The sequence below is a fragment of the Pagrus major genome, chromosome 16 (assembly GCF_040436345.1).
Source record: "Pagrus major chromosome 16, Pma_NU_1.0".
NCBI classification, from domain to species: domain Eukaryota; kingdom Metazoa; phylum Chordata; class Actinopteri; order Spariformes; family Sparidae; genus Pagrus; species Pagrus major.
Genome location: NC_133230.1, coordinates 10,005,139 through 10,019,537, shown reverse-complemented (window position 1 = coordinate 10,019,537; position 14,399 = coordinate 10,005,139). Strand labels below are relative to the sequence as shown.

At 41.0% G+C, this 14,399-nt stretch overlaps 2 protein-coding genes across 2 annotated transcripts; one reads left to right on the top strand and one right to left on the bottom strand.

The window, feature by feature from the left end:
• The first annotated feature begins 1,692 nt into the window (after positions 1-1,692).
• On the top strand, positions 1,693-5,287 carry LOC141010318 (major histocompatibility complex class I-related gene protein-like). The gene is made up of 6 exons (XM_073483200.1): positions 1,693-1,793; positions 2,282-2,548; positions 2,652-2,930; positions 3,427-3,729; positions 4,499-4,603; positions 4,723-5,287. The coding sequence occupies exons 1-6, from the start codon at positions 1,745-1,747 to the stop codon at positions 4,728-4,730; spliced, it is 1,011 nt and encodes a 336-aa protein (XP_073339301.1). The 5' UTR covers positions 1,693-1,744; the 3' UTR covers positions 4,731-5,287.
• A 714-nt stretch (positions 5,288-6,001) lies between these two features.
• On the bottom strand, positions 6,002-12,901 carry LOC141010319 (major histocompatibility complex class I-related gene protein-like). The gene is made up of 7 exons (XM_073483201.1): positions 12,838-12,901; positions 10,008-10,277; positions 8,641-8,919; positions 8,042-8,332; positions 7,842-7,943; positions 7,588-7,605; positions 6,002-7,423 (listed from the first exon to the last, which is right to left on the bottom strand). Exons 1-7 carry the CDS (start codon positions 12,884-12,886, stop codon positions 7,374-7,376), a joined length of 1,059 nt encoding a protein of 352 aa, XP_073339302.1. The 5' UTR covers positions 12,887-12,901; the 3' UTR covers positions 6,002-7,373.
• Between the last annotated feature and the right edge of the window lie 1,498 nt (positions 12,902-14,399).

The following is a 14,399-nucleotide window of genomic DNA, read 5'->3' as shown; positions in this document are numbered from 1 at the left end:
GAACCTTATTTCTGTTAAATTTGAACAGTTTATGTAAAAATGTTCAAATTTAAAGTTTTTTTTACTAGAATCAGAATCAGAAAGAGGTTTATTGCCAAGTAGGTTTTCACATACAAGGAATTTGTTTTGTTAGGTGCGTGTGCCATATAATAAACAATAAACAATAAATAGACAACATGAAAACGAGACAGACAGAACCATAAGTGACAGCAAAGTGAAAGAGATATGTAATCACATGTCTCTCATTAGTGCCAAAGAAGACAATAAACAATAAACAATCAGTGACTATAATATATACAATATAAACAAACAAACAGAGACAAAAAGTGTGGGATGACTGATAAATAAAGACGGAAGATAAAATGTAAATGATATAAAAAATAAAAGATGTACCAATTCTGCATTATAGTAATGCAAAGATTCAAGGGCGGTGGTGGGTTTGGGTGCCAGAGTGCAAGAGTGTCAGTGTCAGACTTGTTAAAGATCCCAACTGCAGAGGGGAAGAAACTGTTCATGTGGCGGGAGGTTTTGGTCCTGATGGACTGCAGCCTCCTGCCAGAGGGGAGAGTGTCAAAAAGTCTGTGACCGGGATGGGAGGGGTCGGCCACAATCCTCCCTACACGCCTCAGAGCCCTGGAGCTGTGCAGGTCCTGAAGGGATGGAAAGGTTGCATACCATTACATATCATCCAGAGCATTATTATTATTGTTATTATTATTATTATTGTTATTATTATAATTATTATAATTATTGGTAGTAGTAGTAGTAGTAGTGGTCAGATCTCCTTGGTCATATATGTTACTAAAAGGCAAATAGTGTGTATAGTTTTATTACTATTATTGTAAGAGCCATTTTCATGTATGGTGTGTATTGGACACAAATTGTCCACTAGGTGTCACTGTTGTTTTTTGGGTCACATTGTATCCTGTTTAGGTAGGAACCTTTCGACAGGTAACAGGTGTGTGTTGCTAGTCGGAGGAGCACTTATAGTTTTTGACCGCTGTGGAACGCAACGCTACGCTGTGGACGTAAATGTTTATGGAAACAAATGGACACAAATGGATTCTTGCATGTGGTGAGCAATACACCAACACAAAACTCCAGAGGACGAAGTTGGACTGTGTTATTTCCAAACACTACGGAGAGGTGTTATGTTGCAACGAGCGCGTCAGCTAAGTCATTAGCCATATTACTGTTTGTTATTAGCCCCTCAGTGGCTTTAAGTTTAAGGCTTAGCCATTATAATTATTAATATTATTACTTTTTCACTTCATTTTTATGCTATTCTATTTTTGTCTTGCTTTTTCTGTTTTACATGTTTTTTTTTTATCTATAACTCAGTCACTCCTAAGCGGTTGTAACATGTGAATTTCGTGCTGAGGGAGTAATAAAGTCTTATCTTATCTTATTGTTATTATTATAGTAGTACTGGTAGTAGTAGTATTAGCAGTTGTGGTGGTAGCAGTTTTTTTAGTTTATTTTATTGCTTTATTGAACAATATAATCACAAACAACAAGGCACATCATACATAGTATTAAAAAACACGCAAAAGATACAAATGAAACAAAACAATTAAACAATATAATCAAAAAATATAAATTATTAGATTACATTGCTCATATATCCTTCCTCAGGCTTCTGATGGACACGCCCTCCAGCCCGCAGGTCCAGCAGCCTAACAAAGGCAGATGTGACATCAGCTGTCTCTGAGTCCTCAGCTGGAGTCCTGCCTGTCAAAACAAGATGAGGAATTTATTATTATTGCTCATTTTATGCCAGGCTGCTCCTGCAGGTGAGATCACATCCTAACTCTCACTGTTATTTCCTCATGACTCACAATGCTGTAAATGTTGGACTCCTTGGTCTTCGAGATGTGTTTGGGTTCATTATCCTGCTGCAGTGTGAATGTTTCTCCACAAAGATCAAACCAGCAGGTGGAGCAGCCTCAGACTTTAATATTCCCACCACCATGTTTCACTGTGGGTTTGAAACACTGTGGTATCATTATCTCTCTGTTCATCTCCTCGCATACACCTTTCTGTTACTGACAGAAATCTCAAACTTGGATTCATCAGTAAATAGGATTTTTCTTTATTTATTTCTGTATCTGTGCTGACAACACTTTTCTGTCTCTCAGGTCAGAGTTGCACTTCCCTCTTGGAAACCTTTTATTCTCACCATGATCTGACTCAACTTCACACTGCAGCAGGATTTACATATATGTAGCTTTTCTTTTATAAGACCCCTGTGATTGAAAAAACAAAATTCTTTGTCCGACAGTGAAACACTCCCTGAAATATTTCCTCACTGCAACTTCTGGAGTGCCAAACTTCCCAGAGTTTGTGGGTGCTGCGATGGTTAATGAAGTTCAAGTGGGTTACTGTGACAGCAACATCAAGACGGCAGAACCTAAACAGGGCTGGATGAGAAAATTAATCAAAGACGAGCCACAGCACCAGGAGTGGTATGCTTCAAAGTGTTTTGGTAATCGGCAGGTCTTCAGAGCCAACATTGACAGCTTGAAGCGACGCTTAAACCAAACTGGAGGTAATATATGTTAACTTTTCACTAATGTGAGATGCAGCTTTCAATATCTGTTCCTCTGTTCCTTTACCTGCAGTCTCTCTCTCTCTCTCTCTCTCTCTCTCAGGTGTCCACATTTTACAGAGGATGAACGGCTGTGATTGGGATGATGAGACCGGAGAGGTTATTGGTTTTAACCAGTATGGTTATGATGGAGAAGACTTCATAGTATTGGACCTGAAGACACTGACATGGATCGCTCCAAAACCACAGGCTGTCATCACCAAGCTGAGATGGGATGCTGAGAAAGCTAGATTAGAACACAACAAAAACTACTACATCCACATATGCCCTGAGTGGCTGAAGAAGTACGTGCACTATGGGAGGAGCTTTCTGCAGAGAACAGGTAGAATCACCTGACCTGATGTGCTGTTGTCAGTGGACGTAGCATTCATGTGCTGTTTCTAATGCACAATAACGTTCCAATGAAAATGATGGTATAGACAAACACCGATCAGCCGCAGCATTTAAACCACCTGCTTCATCTTCTACCAAAACAGCTCTGACCTGTCAAGGCCTGGTCGTATGAACTCTGGGGTCTGGCACCACTGGGTGTCTGACACCAGGACGTTTTTAGTGGATCCTTTGGGTCCTGTAATTTTGGGGGTGGGGTCAGATTGGGAAGCTGTTCCTGAGCAGTTTTTGCTGTGTGTCAGGGCTCATTGTCCTGTCCTTATTTCTGTACCTGGATTTTTTCGCACAATCTGTTGTTGCAGCATTGACCGTCATGATGTATAAAATTGATATATCTTCATCTTGTCTCTCCTGTAATCTTGTCTATTCTTATATTGATACATATAGCACATATACATATAACCCTTCCCCTTCTCTTTACTCTGCAGAGCTTCCCTCAGTGTCTCTCCTCCAGAAGACTCCCTCCTCTCCAGTCAGCTGCCACGCTACAGGTTTCTACCCTGACAGAGCCGCGCTCGTCTGGAGGAAAGATGGAGAGGAGCTTCATGAGGAGGTGGACCACGGAGAGATCCTCCCCAACCACGATGGAACCTTCCAGATGAGTGTTGACCTGAACCTTTCATCAGTCACACCTGAAGACTGGACGAGGTACGACTGTGTGTTTCTGGTCGCTGGTGTGAAGGAGGACATCATCACCAAACTGGAGAAAGATCGGATCAGGACCAACTGGGGTAAGAGTGAGATCAAGGTCAAGGATATGTTGTGTGTTACATAGAAGGGTATCTCAAATATTGCATTTTGAAATTTGGTGGAAAACAAATCCTATGCTATGTCTCATGACATCAGGAGAATTTCTTTTTGCAGGGGGCATTTTGTGCAGTTTTTAAATAAGAGACATTGAGATGACAGGAAGTGAGAAAGAGATGCAGCAAACGTCCCTGTCACACTCAGACTGGAGACGTTGTGGTTTGTGGTTTGCATCTTACCCCATGAGCTGCTGCTGCTGCTGCTGCTGCTGCACTTCCTGAAACATCATTTGTGATACGTTGAACTATTCGTCTACAGTATGAATGACTGTGACATTTTGAAAAACCTGACATACATTTTTAAAACCTTGTGCAACTGCAGCCACATTTAGAAGACAGAAGGCAGAATTTGATGGCTTTTCACATGTACAATGCACTACAGTGAAATGGTAATTTAGTAAGCCCATGCATCAAGAACAAGGAAGAAGAGTGTGGAGCAGCTGACACCAACATGTTGCCGTTTATAAGTACTCTGTTTGCTGTGATGACATGATTTGTGATGACAACAAGCAAGCTGTGATGATGACTGTCACTTGACAGATTTCTGCCGGTGAATAAATGAGAAGGTAAGGTGTTGTTACTGATAAGGATTATCCAAAAGGTCATGAAAACTCTCCCAGAACCAACAGCATGGCTCGATAAATTGCACCAATGTGAAAGGACTCAAAGTGTGAATGTTCTGTTTTGGTTCCAGATCCTCCCATAAGACTCCATGTGATTATTGGAGTCATTGTAGCACTGCTGATCCTCCTGTTGCTTTGCATTGCGGCATGCTTCATCTGGAGAAGAAACAATTATGGTGAGGAACAAAGATACTTTTACTCCTCCTAATCCCAACCGGATAGTCTTTTCTCTCGTTTTATAAATTCTGAAATGTTAATAATTTTTTTACATTGTTTTCTCTCATCTGTATTTCAGGGTACTGACTTAACAGTAACTATTTTGGACAAGCAACTAATAACTAATGACTGATATGAAAAGATGTGATTTTGCCGACTCCTCACTCAGAGTTCAGCTTTCTGGTCCGATCTAACCCTGTTAAGACAGGCAGTAAAAATGACAACATTTTCCAGACTCTGAGAGAAAAACGTGGAGTGTACTGATGTTGCTGAACAGGGTGCAACACTTGTGCCCAGTCGAATGAGGTCAAGCAGTTTAATACAAATACGAACAGTTGATGTGGGACTGACAGAGGTCGTCATCTGATCTGGAACACATGCTCAGTCTGTGTGAGAGGTTAAACGACCCACCATGTTGACGGCAGGTACCCCGGACAGCTCCGGGATCAGCACACTGGACAGCAGTCATGAGAGTCTGCCATGTTGAAACACCTCAGCTGTCTTTAAGAGGAAACAACTGTGGCACAATTCAAAGCACTGTTATTATGTGGGAAGTGGGAGAAGGAGGGACAGTCTACTTTTTGTTTCCTGTGTTTATTTGTGACGTGTGCATGGTTTGTATACTTTTATTACTGACAGAGCTGGTATTTCTACCTGTAACCATCAGTATTTTAATGTGTATATAGACATTTTCTATGAAGAGACTCTTTCTATAGAATTATAGTGCAATTACGATGTAGATGTTAGTGAAGGATGAGCACCACACAGTCAGCAATCACGCAGAAACAGGTGATATTGATTATTTAGAGTATTATATAGCAACATTTAATCATTTTCTCTCAGGGTACCTCTGTATTTAAGTCATTTCTATTATTGTTGTATGTTGCTTGTACATTTCATCTGTGTTAACCGTCAGCTCAAATCACTACTGTGAATAAACATGTTTCAACATGTATCTCACTCTGAGTCTCTCAGTCTCAGTTTGTTTCTCTTTCTTTCTAAACGTATCTTATGACCTCCTCAGAGGTGAAGCGTTACAGGACATCAGTCAGTCAGCTTTTTAGTTGTCAGAAGGCTCCTTTAACAGAGATACTGGCTCTCTGTTTAATCTCTAACTTCAGTGTCCATGCTAAGCTACGCTAGCCTTGTCTGGGAGCTAACTCTGCTCAGAGTTAACATTGATATCAATCTCCTCATTCAAATCCTCTGAGAATACTGAATGTTCAGGTAATATATTGAAGTGTCGTCACAAATGAGCATGTGGACCAAACTTTTTAAAATGTGAGGATTTTATTGAAGAGACAAACATCAGCACAAAAAGAAAGAACAATACATATGAGTTTAACATTCATTCATGTTCATCAATGTAAAGGAATTTACATGTTTAGTCTCATAAGTTCATAGTTGTAAATTTGTGGACATACATCTCCCTCCTCTCTTCTCCAAAACATCTCACACGACATCTTGCCATTCCTCACCACCCTGATCAACTCCTCCCTCACTTCAGGATTTATTCCAGCTCCTTTCAAGACAGCTACAGTTAAGCCACTCTTAAAGAAACCCACCCTAGACTCAGCTGACATCCCAAACTACAGACCTGTATCTCTTCTTTCAGTCCTCTCTAAAACCCTGGAATGCACAGTCTACAACCAACTGTCCTCCTATATTTCACAAAACGACCTCCTTGACCCCAATCAGTCAGGCTTCAGAACTGCTCACTCCACTGAGACAGCCCTCCTCACAGTGACCGAGTCCCTCCATGCCGCCAGAGCCTCGTCCCACTCATCTGTCCTCATTCTCTTTGACTTATCTTCTGCATTTGACACAGTCAACCACCAAATGCTCCTCTCCACTGTGGCAGAACTTGGCATGTCCCTCAAGGCTCAGTACTAGGACCACTTCTGTTTTCACGGTACACTAGATCACTAGGCTCTGCAATCACATCACATGGATTCTCTTACCACTGTTATGCAGACGACACCCAACTGTTCCTCTCTTTTCCCCTATCCTCCGACACCCACGTTGCAAAGTGCATCTCGGAATGTCTGGCAGACATCTCCGTTTGGACAACTGCGCACCACCTCAAGCTCAACCTTCATAAAACTGAACTCCTCTTCATCCCCGGGAAAGACTGCCCTCGCAAGGATCTGTCAGTCACTGTCGAGGACATCACAGTATCGCCTTCATCGACTGAGAGGAACCGGGGTGTAATCCTCGACAACAGACTATCCTGCACCCCAACATCACTGCTGTGGCCCGATCATGCAGATTTGCCCTCTACAACATCTGCAGGATCCGGTCTTTCCTCACAAAGGACGCAACGCAACTCCTGGTCCAAGCGCTGGTCATCTCCCGCCTGGACTACTGCAACTCACTCTTGGCTGGACTCCCAGCCTCTGCGACTAAACCGCTGCAACATATCCAGAACGCTGCAGCATGCCTTGTTTTCAATCTACCCAAATTCTCCCATGTGACCCCCCTCCTCCGTGACCTCCACTGGCTTCCTGTTGCAGCCCGCATCCGATTCAAGACAATGGTACTGGCCTTCAAGTCCGTCAACGAAACTGCACCCATCTACCTCCAAACGCTGGTCAGATCACACGCCCCAGCGCCAGCACTTCGCTCTACTACATCAGCTGTCCGGCTGGTACCGCCATTGCTGAGAGCAAACAAAGCTTCTGCAAAGCTAAATAAAGTGACACCAGGAGAGTCACTGAGTGTGTTTGTCATTCAGGTCTCTGGATTCAGCTGCTCAGAGAACTCTGCGCTGTTGTCAGGAGCTGCAGGTCAGAAACAAACATCCCATATTGAACTTTTAGAAACAATAAATACAGGAAACAGTGTTGAAAAGGTTCATCTGCACAATAATGTGAAACTTTTTTAATCTAAAACATGAAGTGTAAGTCAGATCAGCTGAAATAGAACCAAAGTAAGTTTTACTTACAAGATGGAGGGCTAATGGCTGAAATCAAAACAAAAGACAAATCATTTCAGTCACAGTTGTAAATGCCAGATTATCTTTAGTCACTTTATTCCTCTCTTCTACTCACTCAAACTGAGTATCTGTTTATACTCAGTCTGTTTAGTGCTGACTGTATTTACTTTCTCTGATGCTGGTTTTAATTTTGCATCCTAAATAAAAAAGTCAACTCAAAGACTGAAATCAAAGTAGTGAAATCTTTCCTTATTCTCTCTCACCTTTCTTCTTTTTGTAAACGATGAATCCAGCAGCACCGGTGAGAATGAGAGCAAGAACAACCACTGCAGCAGTGACGGGGACGGTCATGTCACTGGGCTTCACTGTTGAATACAATAATAGTTTATTTTTACTGTTTTTGTTTTCTTCCAAGATCAATTCCCATGCACTCCCCTTCAGCACCCTCTGATCTCACTCTTACCCCAGTTGGTCCTGATCCGATCTTTCTCCAGTTTGGTGATGATGTCCTCCTTCACACCAGAGAGCTGAAACACACAGTCGTACCTCGTCCAGTCTTCAGGTGTGACTGATGAAAGGTTCAGGTCAACACTCATCTGGAAGGTTCCATCGTGGTTGGGGAGGATCTCTCCGTGGTCCACCTCCTCTCCATCTTTCCTCCAGAAGAGTGAGGCTCTGTGAGGGTAGAAACCTGTAGCGTGGCAGCTGACTGGAGAGGAGGGAGTCTTCTGGAGGAGAGACACTGAGGGAAGCTCTGGAGAGAGTTCAATGAAACCATTTCTCGTTTGAAACACTGAGACTGAGCAAACTTACTTAACTCATGCTACGTGTACACTGGCTATCACAGTCTGAGCATCGATGGAAAGAAATTTCAGAACAGCCAAAATGTCAGTGTGTACTGATTGGTTAGGACAACATTGAATCTTAGAGCTACAGAAAACTAACAGAGAAAACAATGTAATGTCAGACTGACTGCAGTGATAACACAACAGCAGTTCAGTCTGAGCAGACTGTATGAACATGATCGTGTCCATTAAACTACATCAGGTCATGTGATTCTACCTGTTCTTAGCAGAGAGCTCCTCCCATAGTCCAAAAACTTCTTCAACCACTCAGGGAAAATCACTGTGAGGAAATTCTGATTGTACTTCATTCTAGCTTTGTCAGCATCCCATTTCAGTTTGGTGATGACAGCCTGTGGTTTTGGAGCGATCCATGTCTCTGTCTTCAGGTCGATTGATATGAAGTCTTCTCCATCATAACCATACTGATTAAAACCAACAACCTCTCCAGTCTCATCATCCCACTCACAGCCAGTCATCCTCTGTAAAATGTGGACACCTGAGACAGAGACAGAGAGAGAAACACCTCACCTCATCACTTTAAGGTTTAAGATGCCAACAATGAACAGTGATGCAGCGTCCCTGGTTTGAGTCCAAACTATTGTAGAGAGGACTAACACAAACACAGTTTTCGCTAGTTGTGTAGTATAATAGTTATAGTCTGTGAGTTAAAAAAAGTCAAGTCGAGCATCAGTTGTGTGAGGCTTTGACTGGGTGAAGAGATTCACCTACCTGTGTGCAGGGAAGGAGTTTAGTAAGGGGAGGACATATATGCTGGGTGTGTCCTGTATGTTTCTCTGTGTGAGACCATGCTGCCACATGTTAGTTTGTTTGAACTTATTCTGCCAACATGTTCCTGATACGTTGTTGTTGTATCCTTTAAGTTATGTGTACATGCATCCAGATGACGTATTGTTTATATCTTTTAAGTGATGTTTAAATGCAGCCAGTATTTATAATGTGTATCTGCCTTCCCACCAGACCGTGGTGTATTATCTGGAGTTGTTTGATTCCTACTTCCTCTCCTGTGAGAAGCTTAACCCTGTAAATATGGCTCACAGCGTATATTTAGATTTACAATCATTGTGTATTGTTGTTGTGTATTTACTTTTTGTTTTGAATAACAGAATCACAGTGAAGGATTACAGAAGACTCGTCCTTCATGGATGCATTAATAATGTAAGCTACCTTTGTTCTCATGCACTTTTTGTGTTACTTAGTTTTGGCATGTATTCATATATATTGATCTATATTTGCTGTTGTACAGAAATCATCCATCCTGTCATTCATCCATCCATCTGATGGAGCATTCCCAACTCAGTAAATGATTTAAAGGTTCTTGGATCCTCGTGTTTCAATGTGCACACCAGTCAGATGTTCTGTGGTCCAGTCATCCCCTGAAGCAGTATTAGTCAGTAAAGTATTCAGTCTTTTTCACTGTGCATGATGAAAACTTTCTTTCAGCCCAGGGAGGCTGATAACATCAATTCAAAATATTTCTGATACAAATCTTACTAAATTATTTTTATAATTATAAAGAACAGTTCATGAAGTAAAAGGTGAAATATAACATCGTACATACTGTACCTCCACTTTGGTTAAAGCGCTGTTTCAAAATATTGATTGTGGCTTTGAAATAAGGTGGGTCCCACTTAAAACACGATCCTTTGTACTGCTCCAACTGGTGAGGATCATTTTCCAATACTTTTTTCATCCAGTCATGTTGTAATTCGATTATCTTTTTGCTGTTGTCACAGTAAACCAACAGATTTTCATCAACCACTGCTTCTGCAACAAACTCGGGGAAGTCTGGGAGTCCAGAAGATGCAGTGAAGATATAGTTCAGGGAGTGTTTCACTGCAGGACAGAAGAGGTTCATACATTCAGTATAAATACACACATCATCATCACACTCATCATAAATATGATGTCATGGTAACACTTAAGGTTATGGCCTGCCATCTACAGCATGAATCTTCTTATCTAACTTATCTATTACCTATTCTATCATTACAGGGTTCAGTACGGCCCACCAACTACTGAGAAGCATTTTGGTGTTTGGACAGACTTTAAAGAGAAGTTGCACTCAAAGTACTTTTAACTATCGGGTTCCCCTTCTAATATGAACGTGAGCATCCTTTATGGCTGCAACATATTGATATTACACCGTTACTATGATAAGAGACTATATGTCATCTTGTTTGTGGATATTGTTATATCATGATATAAGTGTTGTCTTTTCCTGGTTTTAAAGGCGACATTACTTGATGTCATTTTCTGAACTTACCAGACTGTTCTACTTGTTCTAATACTTGTCTTCACCCATGTTAGGGGTGGGCGATATGGCAAAAATATATCACGATTTTTAAAAAATAAAATCACGATTTCGATTTTATCACGATCTTAAATCAAAAAAAGAAAAACAGACAATTTAGGCCAAAGAACCTTTTGAACAGATTTTAATTTAAATAGTTGCAGTTTTGCCAACATGTGCAAACAACGTAAACATACTAAAAGGTAAACAACACTCTGATAAAGTGTACTCTTGCAACATAAAAGGTAGCTTTCAATAAACATGAAAGTAAAATATCAATGAATACATTACTGTTTGTTTTATTCAACACAGTCATTTTAACAGGATTTAAGTACATCAAAACCCTAAATAGCTTATTGAAAAGGGTCCGTCAGTGGTCGGACTATCCGATGGGGGGGTGGGGGGGTGGTGGTAATTTGAACACTGTACAATTAGCGCATTTACCGTTTATTAGCGGCCAAGCGCGACCTATCCATGCGCCCGTGTGTGTGTGTGTGTGTGTGTGTGTGTGTGTGTGTGTGCGTGCGCGCGCACCCGAGAGAGGCAGCAGGTGGAGGGGCTAACTGGCAGAGATGAGAGATGGTGAAATGCTGTTTTTGTTTTGTTTTAAAAAGCGACCAACTCCTCCGTTTGGCTTTCAGCCATCGCTCTCCATGCGGCTACTGCTACACACAAAAACAAGGAGGCAGGTAAGAAAGCGTGTCACTGCCCGTCATTCACTATGATTGGTCGGTCAGGTTGACGACGTAAAACGTTTGGTGCGTCGGTGCATCAGCATAGAACTGCAATTTATAGAATGTGCCCTAGACGATCCCTATGATCTCTGCACTTTGGCAGATCGTCTTCACGTTGTAATCGTTCACGATTTAATATCGTCATATCGCCCACCCCTAACCCACGTCATCATTATATCCACATTACTGATGATTATTGATCAGAAATCTCATTGTGTTAATATTGTTGCAATATTGATATCAAGGTATTTAGTTAAATATACTGTGATACTTAATTTTGTTGTCCAGTCCTCGCATTAATGTGCTTTTGAGGACATTTTTTTAAATATCAAGATATATATATTAGTAGTAGTAGTGTAGTAAAACAGTCTTCAAATATCGTGGCATTATTTTAAGCTCATATCAGCCCTACCATCCTTGAGAGACGCACAGAGGTCACAAACCAGTGTCCACCACCAACATTTGTTGGTGAAGTGAGTTTACTGTTAGAAGAGACACACTGAGTCTGAAAGTTATAAAATTAACTGTGGTTTGTCCTTTCATACTGTATGTTTGCTACTGTGCCATGACTTCCACTAAAGTTTCCCAATGACTGTTGTTTTTCAGTCCTCTACTGTTCATGACAGTTGTTCTGATCCTGTGACAGGGCAATAAAATTAATTATCTTGAACTGCCTCATCATAAAGAAGCTTTTCTTCTTCCTGCACTCCATAAAAAACAAAGAACTCTGTGTAACAACAATGTCAGTCCACATCTACCTGAACCACCTAACAGGCTGGACACACTGGATGCCTGTGTACTGTGTGGCAGCTGCGTTGCTCCTGCCTGCTCTGTCTGTTAACATGGAGTTTGACTTTGATAATTATAGAAACATATGATGACGTAATTTGTTTTTACCCTGCTGAAAGAGCGAGATAGCCGGAGGGGGAAGGAGAGGGAGTGACGGAGATAAAGTGAAAGTAAAAGAAAGAGAGTGTTTTCATGTCTGTGACATATTCAGATATTAAAACTGTAGTAAAATGCTGGTATGATGTCTGAAGTCATCTGTCTCCTATGTTTTACCCCACACTTACAACATACAGCCTCCAGTAACACAGCACAGTAATACAGGCTTTAGGACTACAGTATGTTCCTGACAATAGACTTGGATCTGTGCTTGTTCCAAAGTTAAACACAAATCAAAGTTATTTAGGAGCTATAGAGGCACATCCTAATTCATTTTCATATTATCTGAACCCTGAGCTGGGCAGACTCGTTGATCTGAAATATAAAGATGGCAGCCTCCATCTTCAGGTCACTAGTTTACTGCTGAACTGTTCTGTGTTTCATAAACTGCTTTCAGGAAGTAATTCAAGGAAAGTTATCTTACCTGAAGATGCAAAGTGGCTCGAGAGAAGCAAAAGAATGAAGATCTTCATGTTCTGATGAGAAGTAAGTTTCATCCACTTAACAGCTGAGTTCAGTCAGTGGAGTTGAGTCTTCACGGTGCGACTAAAGGGAGGAAGTGTTTTCTATTTGGATAACACGCCTCCTTCCTTCCCTCACTGTGTCTTTAGCTCCCCCCAGTGGGGATGAGAGGTTTAGACAGGGGTAAAACTTCTGCAGAAGGTTTTCCTGTGGTCTTTGGTCTTTGTAAACTCAAAATAAATTGAAGTTCTTGTACTCAAATAATGTAGTTTCAGATATAGAGGTGTATATAGATGTAGATATAGATAGAGGTGTTAAACATTATTTGATGTCAGTTCAACTTCATGAAGGACAACTTAACACATTAATGTACGTGTGTCTGAACTTTGTCTTTATTACGCCACCCTTCAGTTGTAGCATGAGATCAACTGAATTAACTGAGTGAGTTCAGAATGGAAACTGGCTGGTAGAAAAGCTTTTCTTTAAAATGTAAAAGTAATAATGGTTTGTCTTATTTTTTCTTATATTACCTGACATTTTGTTACCTGTATGCATTCAAAATCTGCCTCACTCCACAGTGAACAGTCCCATTTTTCACTTTATGTTGACAGAGTTTCATAATATCAAACAGCCTAACAGCGAAACAGAGAAGCATCAGTGCCGGTTTGGACTGGCCCGGCTTTGTCTTTGACAGGTACAGTATCAAAACACAATGTAAATCTGTTTCAGTGGCTGAGGAGGACTTTAACACTGGACCAGTGTCAAACTGTAAAAACAGGCTTTTTCACTTTCAAGTCCAGACAAACTTTACATTGGATATATCAACTTATATTCTAACACAGACGGACTTCACTTAAACTCATCTGAACATATTTTAACACAGCTCTGGTCTTATAGCATCATACACCTACAGCGACTCACTGCCTTTGTTTGAATTGATGTAATATTATTTACTTTCTTTTTAAAGAATTGTGTTTAGAGAACCGTTTCATAAAGAGGAGCGGTCTCAGAGGAGTAAACACACCTGAGATGATTATCTTTTTAAAATGTGTTTTTGTCCCTTTTGTTGCAACACATTTAATCATATAAAGAAGTAAATGTCTATACTGTATAAAGACATTTTCTATTGTAGCCCTCTCACTCAACTCTGTTTTATGATTTTCATGAATACCCCCTTTATGTATCAGACTGCATGGGAGTGAATTGATGAGAGCTACTAAAATTTAGGGATTTAGCAATAATAAACAGTTTTAATGTTAAGTTATGTTATGTTAATTGTTTTGAATCACCTCATAACCAAGAAATACAGTCACATGAGGAACCTTCTACATAGTAACAGCCCGGGGTTTGTGTAGTGTTTCAGTCGGTACCAGTGATGGCGGCAGCTGGAGCTCATATAGAAATCCACCTTGAAACCGCAGGTCAGGATACTCACCCGAACCACGGAGAAGCGATCCAGCAATTTCCTCCAAAACCTCTTCCCAGAGGCAGCGACGTGACCACAGACCCGTCCAGAGGCTCGGT